This window comes from Cygnus atratus, chromosome 1, assembly GCF_013377495.2.
Source record: "Cygnus atratus isolate AKBS03 ecotype Queensland, Australia chromosome 1, CAtr_DNAZoo_HiC_assembly, whole genome shotgun sequence".
Lineage (NCBI taxonomy): Eukaryota > Metazoa > Chordata > Aves > Anseriformes > Anatidae > Cygnus > Cygnus atratus.
This window is the reverse complement of record NC_066362.1, coordinates 58,643,775-58,665,502: the sequence shown is the minus strand read 5'-3', so window position 1 is coordinate 58,665,502 and position 21,728 is coordinate 58,643,775. Positions and strand designations below refer to the sequence as shown.

The 21,728-nt window shown below is 38.0% G+C and overlaps 1 protein-coding gene across 2 annotated transcripts; it reads left to right on the top strand.

Annotated features, from left to right (window-relative positions):
* The first annotated feature begins 339 nt into the window (after nt 1-339).
* HCFC2 (host cell factor C2) lies at nt 340-20,817 on the top strand. 2 transcript variants are annotated; one of them, XM_035564149.1, is made up of 16 exons: nt 340-532; nt 2,250-2,398; nt 2,788-2,948; nt 3,986-4,194; nt 4,699-4,783; nt 5,805-5,908; nt 6,484-6,672; nt 7,977-8,162; nt 8,572-8,675; nt 9,688-9,850; nt 10,836-11,036; nt 12,236-12,306; nt 13,529-13,666; nt 15,591-15,776; nt 16,693-16,978; nt 17,843-20,817. In XM_035564149.1, the coding sequence occupies exons 1-16, from the start codon at nt 367-369 to the stop codon at nt 17,866-17,868; spliced, it is 2,424 nt and encodes an 807-aa protein (XP_035420042.1). In that variant the 5' UTR covers nt 340-366; the 3' UTR covers nt 17,869-20,817. The 2 variants fall into 2 exon arrangements, with proteins under 2 accessions (XP_035420042.1, XP_035420050.1); XM_035564157.2 differs by lacking the exon at nt 340-532 and adding an exon at nt 641-1,099.
* Nucleotides 20,818-21,728: the final 911 nt, after the last annotated feature.

Genomic DNA, 21,728 nt, shown 5'->3' with positions numbered 1-21,728 from the left:
ACAGCTTCCGTCCCGCTGACCGAGATATTCAGCTTTACTCAGCTCGCCCGCTGCTAGCTGCAGAACCGAAACCTCGGTTTCTCATCTCAGCCCTCAGCGCCTACCCAGCGCCCGACTCCCCTCACAGGGCGACACTCAGGGCGCCCAGCTAAGCCTGAGGGGAGCTCCTGAGGACGGGAACACCACACACCGCAGCCCCTCCCGGGCCTGGCTCCGAGGACCCGTGGCACACACCGGGGGCCGCACCCAGGCCCACCCGGCGCCCCATCACGTCCCCCCCTCTCCCCCCCCTCCGGCCCCGCCGCCATCACCCCCTCCCCTGCGGCCCGGCCCGCCGGCGCGGTGCATTGTGGGAGCGGCGGTAAGATGGCGGCGGCCGCCGCTGGGCTGAGCTGGAGGCGGGTGTCTTCCTTCACGGGGCCGGTGCCGCGCTCCCGCCACGGGCACCGCGCCGTCGCCATCCGCGAGCTGGTCATCATCTTCGGCGGCGGCAACGAGGGCATCGCTGACGAGCTGCACGTCTACAACACGGGTGCGCGGCGCGGGGCGGGGCGGTAGGGAGCGGGGGGCGGCGGGGAGAGGGCGGCGGCGCTGCCGCCATGTCCCTAGGGGCCTCCTCCTTCCTCCTCCTCCTCCTCCTCCTCCTCCTCCTCGCCCCCCGGAGAGCACAGCTGCCGCCGGGATCGCCCTGTGCTCCTCATCCCCTCCCTGTTTGCTGAGTCCTGGAGCCTGGGGGCTCCCCCGGTGGGCGCTCCCCCACCGAGCCCAGGTCCCCCTCTGGTGGCAGCTCGCAGAGATGAGCGCGGTGGCTGGCACCGGCAGCCTTTTCAAGCGGGAAGCTGCCAACGGCTGCTGTCCTGAGTGAAGGATGAGGTGCCCGAACTGTACACGATGGAAGGCTGGAAAACTTCCGTGAGATTTCAGTTTTCGGCCTGAGATGGAAGAGTGAGGTGGCTGAGCTGCGCTTCTCGTCACTGCTTGTGGCTTCGTGTGAAATACACTGCAAGCATGAAAGTTACGAGCACGTCAACCATCCTTTTAACTCGCCAACTTCTAAAAATCATTCAGAAGTACAACCACACACTCCAAAAAGATGATGGTATTTTTTGCTGAATGGATTTTTATTTTTTATTTTTTTTGAGACAAAAATCAATGAGGGTGGAAATGTTCTGGACGTAGTTCATTACGAGGAAAATGCGTAGTGTTAGAGTTCTTCCAAGCGGATTATTCTGTGGGAGCTTAAAGATGTCATGTTTCGGAAGGCTGCAATCTCTTAACCTCACTGTTATGACAAGTAACCTAAATAAAGCTTTTAGATAAAGCAGTCACGTTGCTGTCTTAGAGCAACGGTTGTGGCAGATGTCTTTTAAGTGAGTCTTAATGTCACTTTATTTATTTTCCTGCCCAGATTCCAAAGGTGTTTGCCCCTTTGCAGAAGTGACAAAAAGGGACCGACCGTGACTCAGCCATTCCAGCCCCCAGACGTGTGTTTGGCTCAAACTGACCTCTTTTCTCAGGGCTCAGATGCAGGGCTGTGACCTGGGGTGTCCGAGTGTGGGATGGCACCCGTTATTCCTGCTCTGAGCGTGATGACACACTGAGGACCTCTTAATCCCCTACAGCAGTGTTCTCTGGAAGCTTTTAATTTTACACATTTCCTCTTCTTACTCATGAAGAAAGCTTAGGAAAAGGAGAAGGCTATCTCTTGTAACTGCTTAGTTCCAAAACACTTTGAATGACAATATGTTATGGTACCAGACAGTCTCAATTGCTGTTCTTGCTTCTCCTTTCCCATGTATCGGTGCAGGGTGCAGTACTCTGTAGATATTAACATCCCAAAATAGTGTAATTAGTTTTTCAATAGGGCTATTAAGTCCAGGCACACTGCCATGCTGCTGCTGCTGCTATAATAATTCTGTTTCTAGGACTAACACTCTCCGAGTGCCACTTTTTTTCAGCAAATTATTAAATTGCTGTACAGCCTTTGGTAACTGACTTACCGTGACCTCGTGCTCGTTTATATGTTGAATAACATTGGTTTGATAGAGGTGTGTATGTGTGTTCGTTTGTTTTAGTGTTTTAAATCGGATTAAACTGATTTCTTATTTTAAAAACTTAGTGTTAAACAGCCCGTTCACAGTCATCTGGCAGTTAAAAGGTAGTTCTTTAGAAAGTAGAGGTTTTTAAAAATACACTTTCCTTCTCAGTGTTTTTTTCTGTGTTTCTTTTTTCTTTTTTTTTAATTGTAGCTACAAATCAATGGTTCCTTCCTGCTGTAAGGGGAGATATTCCTCCAGGTTGTGCAGCACATGGATTTGTTTGTGATGGTACCAGAATATTAGTTTTTGGAGGAATGGTTGAATATGGAAGATACAGTAATGATTTATATGAATTACAGGTAGGCAATGTATGAAAACGTTCCAGTTCTGAGGACTACTTTGTTTATTTATTTAGGAATAAAACATTTTATATTACCAACTGCAGAGTGCAGTTAGATGAGCTTTGCTTTGCTCAAGGGAAAATAAACTCTTTAAATAGACTCTGAAGATGGAGCAAATATAAATAACTTTGAAAAAAAGACTTCCACCTAATCAAAGTATAAAATATTTAATGTTTTATGAAGGTTAGCTTTTATGTATCCCTGTTAATGTATGCCCTAAGAAAAGCTCGGCACTCTTTAAAAAATCATTCACATAATATGCAAGGAGTGTTAATATTATCTGAATTCATTGAGTATGAATAAATATAAATGAAGATGTTTCTCAGCATGTATTTCTTGTCTTTAAGGCAAGCCGATGGCTCTGGAAAAAAGTAAAACCTCAAGCTCCTTCCACTGGATCACCACCTTGTCCTCGACTTGGCCACAGCTTTTCTTTATATGGTAACAAGTGCTATTTATTTGGTGGCCTGGCAAATGAGAGTGAGGATTCAAATAATAATGTTCCCAGGTATGCTGTTTTGGTTTGAATCCAGTGTCTTTAAAAATAAATAATTAGATGCAGCAATTTTGAAGAGGAACGTTTTAGGGAGGCTGTCTTGCTTGCTGACTACCCGCATTTGGGTTGGTTGTGGGATGGATGGCATTGCATGCTAAAAAGCTTAAATATTTCTTCCGCTAATCCCATTTTATGGAACACAGACTGAAAGCCGTGACACCTTTGGAGGGAAAACTAAATAGGGTTTGTTTTTTTCCTTAATATTTTGGGGGATGTTTTTAAGAACATGTGCTTGTGAGGTTTACTTAAAGAAGCAAAGTCTCATGAGTCATCAGGGAATTCACAATGGAAGTTTCTTCTACAATGCCCTGGAAAACAATCTGGAATTTTTTTAAAGTAACAGTTGCAGTTGCCTTTATTATCAGCAAACAGAACTATAACGATGAAATTTTATACCATGCTCACCTGCAGTTTAGTGCTTACATCCCCTGAGCTACAAACTGGCAATCTGAAGCTCATTAAATGAGGTATTCAGCGTGAATGCCAAGATTCAAGTTATCTAAAAATAACATTCCAAAAGATTCATCAACACATGGCTAATTGTCTCTTGGCCAGCCTGAACACACCAGTAAAGAACCAGCTCCTTTTCACCTTTGTTACCTTAGAGTTGCAGAAATTCTTTAACGTCCTATGTCATAGTGCATTTCTTACAACTTCACGCTCTATTCCAGCTTTATCCATATGTGGTAATTTCTGCTAAGAATGTTGTTTACCAGTTTTGAATGTTTCTTTCACAAACTGTGGTGTATGAAGTATGATGAAAGTATGGTGTGCCTTCCTTAGAGGCAAAAAGTTATAATAGTTCATTTTTTTTGTTTTAAATTCATTTAGTTTTGATACTGTCCACAATGCCATCGAATGTTTTGGGATTTTAAAATTCTCTGCTCTTCCAAGGCGGAAGGTGTAATGCTTGTAAGCAGTCAGCATTTAAAACTCACTTAAGTCATGTTTTTAAACATATTTTTCATACTGTGTCAATCATACCCTAGATATTTAAATGATTTCTATGAATTGGAGCTGCAGCATGGTTCTGGAGTTGTTGGCTGGAGTATTCCTGTGACAAAAGGTATCTTGCCATCTCCCCGAGAATCTCACACCGCCATTGTATACTGCAGAAAAGATTTGGGAAGTCCAAAGATGTATATTTTCGGAGGGATGTGTGGCTGTCGGCTTAACGATCTCTGGGAACTTGACATAGGTGAGTTCATCTGCCAGTAGAAGTCAGTTCAGGGGCTTCACTGGCAACGAGGAATAAAGTACGTGAGGATTAATGGCATGCTGTAGTGTAGATGTTATTGGGACTTAAACTATGGTGTTAATCTTCTGTAATTTTTGGAATGAGATGGATACAGCATTGTTTGCATTTATTATCCTCATCCCCACAGATTTGGGTTATGCTGTGAGATTGTTTGTTTTCTTAGGCTGCATTAAAGAATGTCACTGTGATAACAGAGTTGAATAATCATAAAAAAATGAGCTTAATATATCCTTTTGGAAAACTGATAGAAAATTCTGACTAATTTTTTATGAATTTTAAAAGAAGCTTTAAGTGCCTGTTACTGCGCTTTCTTTTTTAAAGTGGCCACCTTAAAAAGATGAAATTTTGTTTTGTTGAATGTTAGAGGTACATTCCCTCCTAAAATCCAGGTTGAGAAATTCACAGTAATAAGTTGATTAAAGATTTTTCTTCTTTTTCTTTTAGAAACCATGACCTGGTCGAGACCAGAAACTAAAGGGACAGTTCCACTTCCTCGCAGTCTCCATACGGCCAATGTAATAGGAAACAAGTATGTCTGTTGTTAAAAGCTCAACTATAGAAAGGTACACGTAGTAGGAGAACGATGATGCTTATCCACTACTGCTCAGTATAAACCATCAGCCCCGTAGAGTACTTTTCTACTTCTATTACCCTACCTCAGTGGAAATTAAAAAGTACTGGTTTTAATTTAGAGTTCTCAAACTGTCAGAGTTTCCATGCAGCAGGATGATTTGCCCAACCCACAAGTAGTTTTCCAAGCTCCTTGATGCATCTTTGTGCATTCAGGGGCAGCATCAGCTGGATCTGAGCTGGCTCTGTCAGGAGCCAACTTCGGTGCCTCTGAATCTGCGACAGGGAAATAGGGTACACAAGTAAACTGACCCAAAGAGTAGAGTTTAGTTCTAGGCAAAGCTGTTCTGTATTTTTGTGGACCAGTTTTTCTGTAGTCTGTTCTTCAGTTCTTTGCTTCTTGCCAGCGTGACTTGTTCTGGCAGATAGCACTGACAAAATGGATTTCAGTACATTTTATCTGTTTACAAGCCAGGGTGAGGAGAAAGAGGCAGGGGGTGGGAAAGAAGTGAGAAACTGTTTCCTGAGCCAAGAGCTTAGCATTTTTTGTATATAGAATGTTATTAGGTTGTAGCCTGCATTATGTTTTTGGGTTTTGATATCTGACTTAGATACTTGTCTTCTAACTTTAGAATGATTTATTGAGAGGTCTACAGTAAAGGGCTGTAGAAATTCCATGTAAACACATGACTTCTGGAGAGTATTAGCAGGTTGGTGGTTTGTAAAAGGAACACAGTACTAACTTCTGTTTCTGGGGAGTTGTTTGAGATTTTATTTATTTTTAATCAGTTAACTTACTCAAAATTTTCAGAAGGTAGATGTCCGCAGCGAGACACAAATAAAATCTGATGTAAAGAAGAACTGTAAAGCGCTGGAAATTTCTGTTTTGTCCTAGTTTGAGAGAGCACATGCAGCAGGTCTGGAAATGTTAATTCACTTTTCTTTTCTTCTTCCCTCTTCCCTCTTTTCCTATATTTCAGAATGTATGTTTTTGGTGGATGGGTTCCACAGTCAGCAGGAGGTGAAATTTCTGCTCATGATGGTGAATGGAAATGTACCGGTTCATTTTCTTATCTTAATTTGGGTTAGTGTTTCTGTCTGTCTTGGAGTGGGCATTTTGAATTAATCCTTCCTTAACAGAGTAGAATAAATATTCTAAAGACCCTGAGATAGTTTTTAAGATAGTTGTAAACATAGTTGAATACAGAAGATACCTTCTTTTTTTTTCATCTTTCTTAAGAAATGCTTTTTTCTTTGATCATTCAGCATGTTCGCTGATGCAAATCTTTGTTCATACAACTTTTAATACTAGGTAAAATAGATAGCACTTCTTCATTTATAGTAGGACACAAGAAAGATCCTGAAATGAGTTTTTTTCTAAACTGTGATAGAACTGTCCCTTAATCTTCAATTTCTGATCCTCTGTTCATCTGAGATGGGCACCAGAGGTCAGAAAATTGATCCTGAATCAACTGAACATATCTTACAAATGAATTGGAAAGTGACCTTCTATTTGTAATATTGAAAAATCCAATGCAGTCATTATAAAAACAGATGTGATTTATTTTCATTTTCTCTGAGCAGTTAAGTGTACTAACATCTGTATTGCATGCTTTGAAATCCATCTAGAAACTAAAGTTTTTGAGTTTTATTTACTAGATACCACAGAATGGATAGGTCTGATCTCAGATTGCCAGGAAGACAAAGGTAACTTGTTACCAGGGCCAAGAGCAGGACACTGTGCGGTAGCGGTTGGCACTCGTCTGTATATCTGGAGTGGTAGAGATGGTTACAGAAAAGCTTGGAACAATCAAGTTTGCTGCAAAGATCTTTGGTACCTTGATACTGGTGAGTCAGAAATAAATGAGAGACTTGTACTATGTTCCATATTTTATTAATATATTGGAAGTTGGCATCATCAGTGCTCAGAAGCTCTGAAGCTGTAGCAAGCACAAAGGTGTTTTAAATTTTAAAGCTTATTCAAATAAGCCACGCTTCACTGTTGATTGTTTGAAGACTACAGCTGTAATTCAAACGGAAGAAAATAGAAAGGCATGTTTAAAGCCCCTGAAAGAACTTTGTGGCTAAATTCTCTATTGCATGCCATAGTTGGTAGATACAAGGTGCTAAAGGCTGTTTTACCTAAACTCAAAGTTCCTGGCCTCTCCTCTTAGAGTGATCTCTTCTGTTGCTACTTACCTTTTTTTTTTTTTTTTTTTTTTTTTTTAACCAACCCCCTCCTTCTCTTGGGATCATTGCTGCTGCTGCTGCTTCCTCATCTCCTGGACTGAAAAAAGATACTGTTGAATCAGAGAAAGGACCAAATTGTTCTGGGGCTTAGGGGATTTTGGGGGTGTTAATCACTCATTAGTAGCTGACATGATGGATATTTGTTTGTTAGCAGGACACGGAGATGGTATCAGGAATGAGGAAACTAGAATAGCACTTTCGGGAGGGAGTTGCTGCCTGCTCAAGCAGAAGTGTAAGAATGGTTATTGGAGAATGTGAAACATTTAGGGCAGTGGAGAATTTTTCTTTTTTTTTTTTTTTTTTTCCTTTTTGCCTTTTTTTCCCTCCCCTCAGAATAAGGTTAGAATAAGTAAAGGAGTGGCAGGGGAGGGATGTGCTTGAGAGTGCAACCTAGTCAGGCATCAGGACAAGTGAGGAGAGCAGGTCGTCGGCATTGAATCGTGCCTGGGCTTCAGCCTGTGCAGAAGTTTGAGGAAAAGTTCACTTTAGCTAGAGAGAGCAGACAAAAAGGAAGTTCAGTCTCCCGTGAATTCCTTCCAGGAGTATGTAAAGCTTTAGGAGCCAAAGAGCTGCACATAGCCTTTTAGGAAAGGAAGAGGATCTCCTGTTCTGTAATGCCTGTGATGATGTATATACAACACAAAGACATACCAGCAGCAGAAGAGCCATTAAAACACTAAGAAAGGCATCAAAAAATCAGTGTTTTTAAACACTTTAGAATGCAAATTTATAATTCTGTGCTCGACCTGGCACACTTGACAATGTTTCTTGTTGAATTTGGTACATATTATACGTAAGTGAAAAGGGAGCTATTGATTTTGCTTGCTTTATGTAGATATTTCTTCAGGTTTTAAAAGGGGCAGTTTCAAATACGGCACCTGTATTCTGTTGGTTTCTTGTAGAGAAACCTCCAGCACCATCACAGGTACAGCTGATTCGAGCTACAACCAACTCTTTTCAAGTGAAATGGGATGAAGTACCTACTGTTGAAGGATATCTTCTTCAATTACATGCTGATTCACCAGTGCCATCAGCGGCTGGAATACCTGGTACTGGGGCTCCTGAGACATCCATGCTGAGTTCACAAGGTAGTAGTCAGATCACATTACACTAATGCTTGTGCAAAGGTAGAGATTTGAGTAAATAATTGAGTTGTTTGTTTGTTTGTTTTAGATAAGATGACTCAGAGAGATATACCCTCTTTCTGTGGATATTTCCAAAACGTGTACATCGTAATTATGGAAAATTCAGCTTAACCTGTCTCTTGTCAGCTCTGGCTATCTGAATGCTGGAGATATTTGTGTAGTACTGGGCATGAATTGAGAAAGGAGACAGCGAGGAAGGGATTTTAACTGACTGTTTGGCCATGCAGTTTCATTTCAACCAAGTCATTCTTCAGGCAACCTCATGTCTCCCTCGTGCTTACTGGAATAGATTCCACCCATTAATACTAAGTTGTATGTAACTGATTGCAATTTGCTTTTGTTTACCTGAAAGGTGGCTCTTCTCTACATCAAACTCCACAATCATTGACTAGTGTCCCTTGTCCAGAAATGAAGGTGGATCATCCCAGCCAAGCAAATAATGTCATTCCTAATAACGTAAGTGTAAATTGAAAAATGCTTAAGTGGCAAAGTAGTGTGGGAAGCAAGAGAACTGCCAGAACACTTTCTCAGTTTTTAAAGTCCCTGCCTACTTTTTAGACCTTAGAAAATTCCCAAATCAAACAACAACAAAGACACCCGCTGAAGTGGTTGTATACACTTTTTTACATCCTTCTTATTTTCATGATTGACACAGTCTTTAAAGTCCTCTTCCTGGTAATACAGAGAGCAAACTGCAACTGTGTTGGCTTCCAGAATACTAACTGGGAGCCTGATAACAGGAGAAATACTTTTCACCCTCAAAATGTTGGTGAAATTCATGTGGGGAGCAAAAAGGATAATGCATGTTCCTTCTTAGTTCAGGTTTTCATGCTGCTCTGCTTAGCAGTAGGTTTCTACTACAGTATAAACCCAATTATTATGTATTCTGGCTGTGTAGTTGTACATGTTCCACTGTTTTGCCAAGAACAAAGAAACAGAGGAAGAACTCTGGCTAAAGGAACCCATTTTTAATAATGTAGACCTTTTCTTAATTGTGTAAGCCCTTAGATCTGTATGGAATTCATAATGTGTTCTTGCAGAAAACACACGTAGAAGTACCGTGAATTTTACTAACAGAAGAAATATCTTAGATATGTGCCAGGAAAGCAGAGGTTGAAAGCCTCTTTAATTGTGATTTTTGCCCCCCTGCCCATCCCAACCCCTGTCCCCCCACCCCAATAGGCTAAATGTATGCATTAATGAGCTTCTGTGTGATAAGAATGTGAGCTCACTCAGATAAAATGTAGCGTGGGACAGGGACACTTCCAAGTTAACTTAGTTTCAGTCTTTGTTTTATGATGGCTAGAATAATGTGGATTGTGAGGTTGATTGCTTGTTGTATTTTAAAGTGCTGGGGGATTGGTAGGAGGATTTTTGTTGTTTTTGAGCAAGCATTTTCATGCCATGTTTGCAACTGAAATTTATGAACTTCACAGTTAACCAAAACAACTTATTTGTTAATATTTAGGTCCAAGTTTCCCTTTCATCCAACTCATTGTTAAAAATAGAAGGAAAAGAAAAGGTTGCAGCACCTGAGAACAAGATTACACAGGAGACTATGAAAAACCATGCAGATGCAACAGGATTCAAAGAATCAAATGCCCCTTCTCTTTTGCCTGTTTGTACTTCAAGTAAGATATCTATAGAATAAAAATTAATTAAAAAGTGAGAATTGAAAAGTCATCTCAAACGCAGAATAAGATTATTTCTGTCTTGCAATTTAAAATTATTTTAGATGCATTTAAAAAAATCCTTGTGCTAGTTACTACTATACATAATTTTAGACGTTACATGGAAAAAGGACATCCTAAGTTGTTTTAAGTATCACAAGAGAAAATTCTTAATATATTCAATATTATGATGGCAAACGTGTCTGTTTAAACATAAATAGCCCTTCTTAACATCAAAGACCAGATGGACAGTACCAGATCTATTGTACTAGGTAAGGTTATAGTAACTCAAGGCTCCTTTTGGTAGTACTTCTCTGCCTGTTAATAATGAAAAGTTACTAGCCTATTTAAAATTGTAGACAACGTAGAGAGGAGCATGTTTGTCTCTGGCTACAGAGGAAAAAGAAACTGACTAGTCACTGATGTAGGCACTTCATTGAAAGTTCAGTGGGGTGAATCCAGGCCCAAGCACCTGATCTGTTTTTATATTTGACTTTTACGTAATTTCTGTGGTGTTACATTTTTCATTTCCTTTGCAGTGTGTTTTAATTATTGTGTGGAAGTTCGGGATCTTAGCGCTGAGCAAGAAATAGACTTCCACTGATGTTAATATGAAATTGCTTGTTATAAAGCTGTGATATTCATTTGTGTCAATACTTTTTTCCCCAAAATTGGTTAAGAAAGGATTAAATAGATACAGAATACATCTAGCACAAATGAAATTGCTATTTGAATACAACTGTTAACATGTATTTGGTTATGACTATACAGACAAGTTCTTATTAAGCTAGGTACATAAAGTGTTAGAAATGCATATAATCTGATCTATTTTAGTCTAAGCCTGAGCTAACGTCTGTTTTTATGTGAAACCAAAGCCGTTAGATCAAGTTGAGTTTTGTTAGGTGTCATCAGTATTGAATTCTGGTTAATATTTTCTTTTTCTAAGGTCCTCAGACTTCAGCAAATGTAGGTGAATTACATGACTTGGACAAAAGAACTGTAATGCCTGATGCTTCTGTATCCAGTACTGTCTCCAGCACACAAACTATGGTAACCCAGCAGGCTGTTAAAACTGAATCATCAAGTACAAATGGGGCAGTTGTTAAAGATGAAACTTCACTAACAACATTCAATTCAAAATCTGAAGGTTTGAAATGTGTTTCACATACTGTATTTTGAGCCATATATATCTAAGGCCATCAGAGTTCCTGTAGTGTGGTGGGATTCCCATCTTGGCTAGTACCTGGGATTGAGATAGGGCTTTGGGCCGTGGAGGACCTTGGGCAGCATGAATGATCTCTGCTATGTTTTACACATCTTTTAAAATCAGGATATTCCTTTTATATTCTTGCAAACAACTTTGTTTCCTGTAAGTGAAAAATCCTTTAAATCTTTGTTCATGCAGAAGCCTGTTTTTTAAACAGCAGTGGCAGCCAGTTTTGTTGCCTGTAGGATATTTGCTTTCATTCAGTGATTGTCTGCTTGTTTCATCAGCAAAAGTCTACAGATAATAACCTTACATAGTTTTGATTTTAAACAATTGACCCCTGTAACAAATATGGCCAGCTTATGTGACTGTGGCTAGCTCACCACTAGCCAAAGGTGGTGACCTCTTCACAGTGTGCTTGAAGTATCCAAAATAAGCACCAATACAAAAACTAAACATAAACACTTTTCCAATTCTGTTTTTCATGAAAATCAACAGGCTGTGCTTGCTATTGTTTTGAGTGTTAGCTAAAGTGTTTTCTTACTGAATACAAGTAGTGTAATTTTTACTGAATAGTATTGTTTTTTAAAAACAAACACAAGTATAGAATACTAATATTCCCTTGAGTTTTTCATGTGCTTTGGTTTCTTTTTTTTTCTTTAAGATTCAATTTTAAATTTAGTGAATGTTCTTTTCCCATTTGTTAGGTTAGTTTAAAGATTAATTGCTCTTATTCAGAATTCAAACTGTATTTATTTCTGAAGTAGTGTGTTAAGATTTCATGCTTAGGCGATTCATACTGTGTCATCAGTATGTGCCTCAATCTGATATTTATTACTTGTTCACAAATATTTCATACTGATTTCATAATTCTGTCATATTTTAAGATTTTCTGAGTCTTGTCTGTATTATCTGTAGTTGTCTGCAGTGTCAGGCTCTTATAATTGTTCTGTGAATATAAAGCAAACCAAAATTAGTTGTTCATGTTACAAATAAAACTGCATGCAAAAGAACTTTGAGACATACTTTTGCAGCAAACACTTGTAAATGGCTATTGAGGTCAGCTTTTATATTCTGTGGACTTTGTGTTATAAAGCTTAATTTGTAAGAAAAACTTAAGTGTAATTTTTTGTTTCTAGCTGCTGAAACTGCTTATATCATGCCTTCAATGAGGGTCAATACTGGACAGACAAATGATTCACACTCCTCTGTAAGTCTGCATAAGTATAATTAAGTTCTGTTGCTCTGTTGGTTAGTTGTAAGGGCTCTTCTGTTTTTCTTTAATTGTATCTCTTTGAAAGAGAAGCAAGGTATATTTAGGGCTTGAAGTGAATAATACAGGGGTAAATATTCTCTGTTGTGAATTAATTTCATTGTGCGGGTTAGATTTGAATCTAAGTAGCAGTTGTGTATTTGGGAGGAGATCCAAGTATGTGTTTCAGCTGTTAGATCATTTTTATTGACTGGCACAGTGGAGTGGTCTTTCTGCTGCATAATGTGCAAATGTAAAATATTTTTCTGTCTGCACAACTGAATTTAAAACGTATTAGATCAGATATAGTGTTAGCTGCTGATTTGTAGGTTTGAAACATAACTGAACTGACATCTTGATGTTTTTCCCTAGAGGAGATGGGGACTGGCTATGCAAGCTGTAAATACTGCCTGAAAAAAAGTAAATGCCTCCTATTTCACCTGCTTACAACTTAATACACAAAACCAAGGTGCCATCAAAAGAGTGGAGCTAAGGATGGGAAGAAGCAGCTGCTACTAAAGGGTTGGGGTGCTTTTGCCCATAGCAGCTGCCACTCCTGCCCCTCTTCCATACTAGCAGGGGCATCATCTGTCTGCGCTGGGCAGCACTGCAAATGCTCTCCTTGGTGCCTGGAAACAAGCAAGAAAGACAGCTTGTCTTTCTGGGCCAGTCAGGAATAGTTCTCATGCCCTCCACAACCATTGCCCCATGCCACAGTGGAGGCCCTGATCTCAGATGCAAGTGAATTTAGTAGCTGCTTTCAAGGGAGTATATTTGGGGCTGAGATACAGCAGAATCCCAGGTAGAGCTGCTGATGTACAACCACATTACAGTGTTCTTCTTGGCCTCTGAGCAAAATTAACTCACAACTACTGGCTGCTACACACGCCTAGTTCTACAGCTGTAAACTTCTTCCCCTTCCTGTTTAAACTAGAATATCAGAGAGGACGTCCCATCTACAGCTTTCCTATTTTCTAAATGATGGACTGAGTCTAAATTCTTAGAACTGGTTGGTTTTGAACAGTATTTCAATAGCAGATGCATATTCATTTAAAGTATAAGGAAGTAATTTACTGGTATGAAAGGGGATTCTCCTGCATACACTAGAGTCTTGAAATGTTTTTTTTATATTACATTAAAGTGTATGGATGGTCTACATAACATGTTCTTCAAATACTAGAAAACTCCACAAAGACAGATGGCACTGGTGAAAACAAGAGACCGGCAGTGGTATGATGTTGGAATTTTTAAGAACAACAGTGCTGTGGTGAGCCAATTCTACTTGCTGCCAGAGGAAACACTGAGCAACTCTAACAAGGTAGCTGCTAATTTTTCTCTGACATACCTTGCACGCAGGTGTTTTGGAATCCAATGTTCATATGTTTGACAACAAAGTGTGGAACTTTCTGATACAAACTGGTGCTTGTAGGAGTTTTGAGATCAAAGTTCCTGACATATTTGGCTTTTTTTTTTTTTACTGTTTCCTAAACCAGATGCATTTTGTCCTGTTTTTGTCTAATTATATGGAACATCTTATTGTGCCATTGCTAATTCTTTCCGTATTTCTATTTGTAGCCTTAGGAAGGAATATTCAACTTAATGAACTTTCAAACCAGTAAAAACTCTTAAAAATAAAGAACTTTTAAATATATTATTTCCCTACAGGACTAAAATATTTCAAGTTTCCTCTCTGTCTCAAGGATACATTTTAAAGATACTAGTAACAGTCTAGAATGTTTAAAAAGACTAGATGTGGAACAGTAGTGGCTTTTGCATTAGTTTTCTATAAGATAATGTTGTTAAATATTAAGTCTGTATGTGACCACACTATGCACGTGTAATTTGCAAAGCCTTTGTAGTCTTGATAGTGAAAGTGTAGGTTAATGATGTCCAAGTGGACTAGAAACAAAACTGATGACTGTATGTCACTTAGCTGGGCAGAAATACCTACAGCCAGGAGGATGCTTCTCTTAAAAAGATGCATGAGTTGATTTCAAAACTCAGAAATCAGCATTTGCTTCCTTGTATGTAACCTGTCTGTCAGCAAATGTCTTACGTACACTAAGTAAATACTACAGTATTTACTCAGCTGTGCTTTCCTTCTACCGGAACAGATCTCTGCCTTACTTGTAGCACTTTACCTGTTAGTAGGCAGCTTAGGTATCTTACTTGCAGATAGTACATGTAAGAGAAAATAAATCTTGTGGATGGATTTTAACCTCTGCTGCACATGTATGTATTAATAGGCAACCTGAGCACTCTCCAAACCCCTCAGTCTTCTTTCACGAATGTATTTGTAGGACTGATTGTATTTTAAAAAAAAAACAACAAACCTTCACAAAGAGTAGAACAAGCTTCAGGCACTTGGGCTTTCTTGTTGATAGTGGTGGTTTTTAAACGTCATTAGAACTTAGATATTTTTAGTAAGAGGGTGTTTCATGGAGGACAGGTTTCAGTCTTAACCATGGGTTAGACAAGAGCTGTTCTGTTGGTATTTGTGTTAGAGTAGATGAAGGTATTCAATGTGCTGTCTTACCCCAACAGGTTTTCTTAAAACACAACAGAACAGAACGCTTTTTTTGAAAACACTTCATTATAAATATTCCACATACCAGTTTTAAAAAGTATATGTAGTATATTTTACGGTGTTTATGTTGTTTAAGATTTGTTACACATTATTCACAAGGAAAATAGTTCAATAGGAAGCTTCAAAGATGTATCAAGGTATTTGTTAAGCGAGGAAATACACTAGCACATGATGTTTCAGAAACTTACTTGTTACTAACTTACTGACTGTGCTTTTCTTCAGAAATACTTAGGTTACCTATTCATAAATTGCAACTCTTAAGTATAGGAATAAGTAATTTTCAAAGAAAAATATTTTTGAGGACAGTGGACTATAGTAATTAAGTAATAAGTATACAGTTAGAAATGCTGCTTTGCTTTTACTTTCCGAAGTAAAGCTAAACAAGAGATGCAGTTCAATTTAAGTGTCTGGGGTTTTCATGTTTTTTGTTGTTTGCGGGGAGGGAGTTGTTCTTGGACCAGTTGTTTTGAGGCAGGCTAGTGCCTCAGTCAGAAACTTTCTGATTTAAATACAAAAGCATTAGATCAGGTTTGGGTTTCAATTAAACTTAACAATCTCCGTTTATTGCTACCCACTTCATGTCTTTTTTTTTTTTTTTAGGCTAATTGTGTTTCGAATACTTTTTAAAGTAACAAAAACACTGCTTTATTTTCAGCTGGAAAGTGCAGATGTACCAGACTACAGATTACTTAAGAAACAGGATCTTTTTCCAGGCACAGTGTACAGGTTCAGAGTCGCTGCAATTAATGGCTGTGGTGTTGGGCCTTTCAGTAAAGTCAGTGAATTCAAGACTTGCATTCCGGGTTTTCCTGGAGCTCCTTCAACAGTCAAAATCACCAAGGTGAGAAACGTAAATAGTTCTTGTTCTGATGCATACAATTCTGTTCAAGCTTAATCCTGGAACTCTTGTTTTTGGCTAGTTGGCTTTTTTTTTTTTTTTAAGTGAAAAATGAAATGTTGAATAGTGCCAAATGTTTAGTTGGTGACTTCTGCTCAACATAATATTCTTTAGGAAGCTCACTAAAAATATTTTAAAACTTAATGATCACATTGCAAGATACATCTTAATTGTCTGATAATTTTCCCATTGTTTTCTTTTCCTGTATTCTTAATTTTATAGGGGTTTACTATGTTTAAAACAAAATTTAAGACACTTTATCTCCAAAGGATGATTAGGTTTTAGTCTTTTTGCATAAAACAACAGTGATGTTGGTAAAATCAGAGGGCAATTCTGAGTAATGAATTGATAAGCTAACATGCATTTTCATCTCTTAAAACTGCTAACTTTCAAGTAGATAGCTTTTACAAACCCGTAGCCCAACAAATTCCACCTTAAAAATACTTAGGGATTTTTGTCTTTCTTTTTCTGGGGTTTGTGACTTGTTTTAATGGTAGATGTGTTTTATTGTTTAGTGTTTCACTTTGCCCAACATACTGTCTTTTTTACTAGTGAAAATTTGGTACATCCACACATACAAGTAAACCTATATTTAGAAGTGTAGTATCTTTCTTTTTTGAAAGAATGGATCAGAAAATAAGCATTCTTATTTTCTAAAATATCCTTTGGCATCTGTGTTCATTCTGCATTAGTACCAGGAGAAAGAAACAAAAGGTTAATTTTAGAATAAAGAGTAACAGAATAGGTTAGAAGTTTAAGATGCACCTTAGGTTTTTATGTATTTATAACTATTTGTATTATATATAGTTGAGTGTCTAATGGTTAGCTGAATAGTATCATATTTTCTCTTTTTCTTCAGAGCGTAGACTGTATTCATCTTTCTTGGGAGCCTCCAGCTTCACCTTCTGGAAATATTTTGGAATATTCTGCCTATTTAGCAATTCGTTCCACACAATTACAGGAAAATCCAAATCAGCTTGTATTTATGAGAATATACTGTGGGCTTAAGACATCTTGTATAGTGACAGCTGCCCAGCTTTCAAATGCTCATGTTGATTACACTTCACGACCTGCTATAGTGTTCAGGATTTCTGCAAAGAATGAGAGAGGATACGGACCGGCCACACAAGTTCGATGGCTTCAAGGTAAAGTCAGTGTCAGACACAGCATTTAAGTGGGCTGTGGCAGAGAAAATAGCTGATTGTGCCTCTACAACCAACACTTTTCTCAGCAGCACGTGTCTCAGCAGTTCACTTTTCTTAGCAGTGTAGTGTCATTTTGTTCGTTGTAGAAGTTTTAGGAAAACGTGGATGTTAACTTTTAGCTTAACGTTAAGAGATGATATGTGTTCACAAGCAAAGACAAGCAGGTACTGAGTGTTGGTTATTGAGTCTCGCTTAGTCCCTCAAATAATAAAATGCCAGTAAGCTTCTGATTTCCCTGTACTTCGCTTCAGCTTAAAAGTTTTCCATTTTATTAGTAAGTAATCCAGTTATATGCAGGAATGTAGTCTTTTTTTCCCTAATCTTTACCCCTTCCTTATCAGAATAATTTTTCATAAAGTGACATAAGGTGCATTTTTGTGATTTAATGTACTCTTTAAAGTCTGTATTAGAGCTACTAGGAATAGGTTTTGTCATCTCATCCCTACACTCAAATTTGTGATTAGTTGGGGACGGGAATGGATCAACTTGAAATTCCCACCCTCCGGGGAGTAACGGGCTGTTGGATGGGCTTGACTGTCCTGCTAGTCCCTGCGCTGGGATCCACAGGGCGCAGTTGAAAGTGAACTGTTCAATACACTTCTGGTTGTTTTGAGTGTAGTTTTCTGAGATGGGTAGCAACAACGAAGAAGTTGTCTTCCTACTGTTTAGTACTCTAGTGCTGTTTTAACCATGATTCCAGAACTATGGATCCCAGAACTATGAAACAGTGGTTGTTTGATAGCATTTGATCATGTACGCCTGTGAAATTATGAAATGTTTCACAATGTCTCCTTCTTTTTGCAGATATGAAAACATCAAGCTCAAAGTAGAATCAAGATAATAAATTTCAAGTTTCGAATGTAGTGTTTGATGTAACTCTTGTACTATTTGTAAATGCTACAAATATTTTATTTTTGCATTGTTTTTATCTTAAAAATATATAACCTTTTTTACGTTTGAGACATCAGCGTTACAGAGCCTTGCTCAGGTATGAGTACCATATGGAAGCTATACTGAAGATGGTGGGGTGGAGGACCATACTCTATCCAGTAGCTTTTTGGTAGTGGTAGTTAAAATATTAAATATATATATATATATATACACACACAGAGTTTCAAATAAAAAAAATTGGCATATGCAGTACTATTTGAGGTAGAGTCCCCATGATTGCTAGAGATTTTGCATAAATAACTCATAAAGATTTGGTAAATGAGCAAATTGTTTGATTTCAGTTTCTTATACCACATTCTTCATTGTGGTGTCTGAGTACAAGGCAAAAAATTTCCAGTTATTATATAGTAACTTAAAATGTATAAATATTTTAATATATACTTTTTTTGTAAAGAAATGATTTTTCTACTATTTGTAACAAATATCTTAATCCTGAAAGATATCCCCTGAAAATTTAAAAGGAAAAAGATACTTAGTCATTTGTCTTATTACAAAAAAAAACAAACATAAATTCATTGTAAATGCACTACTAATATTTAGAATTATCCTTTTGTAGTTGTACAAATCTTAAACTTGTAAATACCAATGTTTACAAGAGACCTTTCTGGTCTTGTATTAAAACTTCCATGAGATTCATTCTCTTTTTTTTTTTTTTTTTAAATCCATATGCTTTGCTTTTAGCATATGCTTGCTTTTTGCACTAATAATAACTTACCTCATTCCTGTGTTTGTAATCACTTGTGTTGCTTCCATAATGTTTCTGTAAAACTTCAATCTGAAAACTTTAACCAAAGTTTAGAATACATGGTAAGCAATTTTGCACATATCGTATGGCAACTTTTGACATATTTATTCCAGTTAATCTTCTTAAGTGCTTGTTTGCTTTACCAGTATATTCTACCAATCAAGTTCAGTATCTCCCTTTTACTATGCATCATTTTACATTAACTAGCTAGCTGATAAATTCAACAAGCATTACTTCTAGGAATAGGTTGATCCATTCCTATGCTAGATGAAAAATTTGTTCACAGTAGTGAAATAAAGGTAAACATTTTAAATGCTATTTATGTATCTATAGAGAAACCTATGTTTACCAAAGTGTAGAGGAAAATGGCTGAGTTGGACAAGGTCACTAGGTGAATAGATTGAGGCACCTAAGATTTATTTTAAAATAAAATCTAAATTACTTTACCGTGCAATGAAGTTTATACTTTGCACTTTAATTTTACCCTGAATGCCAAAATACAATATACATCAAGGTAGAATTACTTGCCTCTGCCAGTTAAATTTGTCTTAACAGCATTTGTAAATAAATAAACTAAATGAATTGATGTGCCTGGTTTGGTGGGAGAAGTATCACTAAGATGTTAGAGATTTAACAGCTCAAGTATCCCAGAGCAGATTTTATAGCCAAGTTTTAGCTACCCTGAAAGTCAGGGTTGTAACAGAAGTGCTGATACAGCCTTAATTATTGCAACGCATCACATGCTATAATAGCATATAAAAAGTGCTGGGGACCATAAATTGCTATAATAGTGTTAATTGTGGCACAGGAGTAACACACACGGTTTTACTCCAGAGAAAAATCTTGTGATTACGACAATGACGGATATCCCAGATTCACTTTAAACAGTGTTTATAGTATGAATGTATAGGAATTTTTCCTGAAGTTAACTGGCTTTAAAATACTTGTGTTTTAATGGTCCATTTCATCAGGTATGATCTCACTACCAATACTGTCTGATAACTAAAAATAATACTGTACACGAGCTGTTAACTAGAAAAATATAACTTGGTTTTTCTTATTAGTACTGTGAAAGAAGCCTTTAGAGAAAACACTTGTGGCTTTGATTTTGTTGGTTGATAGCTGTGATTGTAGAGTTGTTATTTAAGAATAAAATCTGTTGGGTATGTCTGGGTGAAGTTTTTTTGCACTTGGTTTCACATGGTTTGCACAATTTCTTTTCCAGTGGGTATGTCACAACTACCAAAGGGTAAAACTGTGGCGTTTTCAATGAAAGTATAATTTCCTTGTAAGTGTGCTTTCTTCAGCTGACTTGACATAAGATGTCATTTTCTCTTCTTTGTCCAAGTTGGGTGATGTTGAATAGTGATCATATGCAAATCTTCAATTCCTTACGGTTTTACTTTAAAATGAAATTGTGGTACATGCTGTAAAATACACTTTGTGGTCCGTTTTAGAACTGTATTTAGAACATGTCTAAATCTCACCTGTTTGCCTATCAACTAGATATCAGACAAATATTGATTTTTTGATTTAAAATTCATTTGGAAGACTGTTGATATCAACTCCTTGAGAATCTGTGTTATCCACTCACTCTTTAAATCACTAAATGACATGTAACAAGCTGAAATCTATCAGGCGACAGTATCCATGTTGTAGAAATGTCTAGGTTTACTGAACTTGCTAAGGAAGTTGTGATGTGACCGTGGGTGCAGGACAGTTGTGCCGGTTAAGGCAGACGCTGCTACAACTTCACCTTAAGAATGTTCTTGTGAAAGTGGAAATAAAGTGAACAATAACCTACACTTTGTGTTTTCAAAGTAATTATAGCAATATCTTTTGAATGTAGTTTGGAGTAGAGCACATGATCATGCCATAAATTCTGAAGATATAATAAGTATTACTGTTGTTATCTGATATTGCAGGATAGCGAATTTGACGTGAACTTAGTCTTACAGCCTGTTACTTAATGACCTCTACAAGGAAACTGACATTTTGTACAATTAAAGTTGATCAGTCTTATTTCAAAGCATTGTTTGTTCTTTGTAATAAAGTGGTTGTCCTATCAAATGCGTTGTAAACAGTGAAGTGTACGTCTGCTTTTTCTGAGGGGATAATACAGAGAAGAGAGCGAGTGTGTTTGTCTTGGGGAGAAATAAGAGGGCTTATTGATGAACAGTGTAGTCTCGGGGCAAGCTGCTAAACTCAAGTTGCGGTTGACTGTGGGAGTCTCCTGGGGAAATAAGTAATATTTGCTTCTAAAAGCAGAGGAGGAGATCAAGTGAACTGAAAGGGCTCCAGAATGGTTTCTGGACCTCTTTAAGAGACTTCACATGACAAACTACTAAAAGCTGTCCGTTCCAAATTGATTTCATTGTGCTCCCAGCTATTATAATTGAGTAAATGTCTTATTTTCAATTGTCTGTGATCCTTGCATTAGTGGATAACAAATGGGACATCCTAAGCAATCAATGAAGAATTCCCACGTTTTTTTTTTCTTTCTAATATTCTCAGAATGTAACTTATTTTCTCATTAAGGCTGACTTGAATTTTCAACGTGAATTTATCCTAAAACCAATTCAGAACTATCAATGTTTTCTCCCTTACAGTGTTAGCTGGCTTCTAGTATATTTTTATAACAATTTCTAGTGAGCCAAAGGGCAGGGCTTTTATTCTGTGGCTTCCAGTTCTGCCACTGGAGCTTTTCTAGATTCCCACGGCAAGGGTGGAGCATTAACTGCTGGTATTGCGTGAGCAGTTAATGTGTTCCTCCTCCTGGTAGTAGTTCCAAAAAAGCTTTGGTGCATTTTTCCATTGATGTGAAGCTGAGTTGAGTTCCCTTTTATTTCAATTTCCAGAAGTCAGTTGAATGTAGAAGGATGGGCTAGTTCTAGGCACCTGGTTTAATCTGTATTTAAATGGATGTTATGAGCTTGTTGGAGCTAAACAGCCCAACAAAGTGGCAGAGCAAAAGGAAGGGAGGGAGCCAGGCTG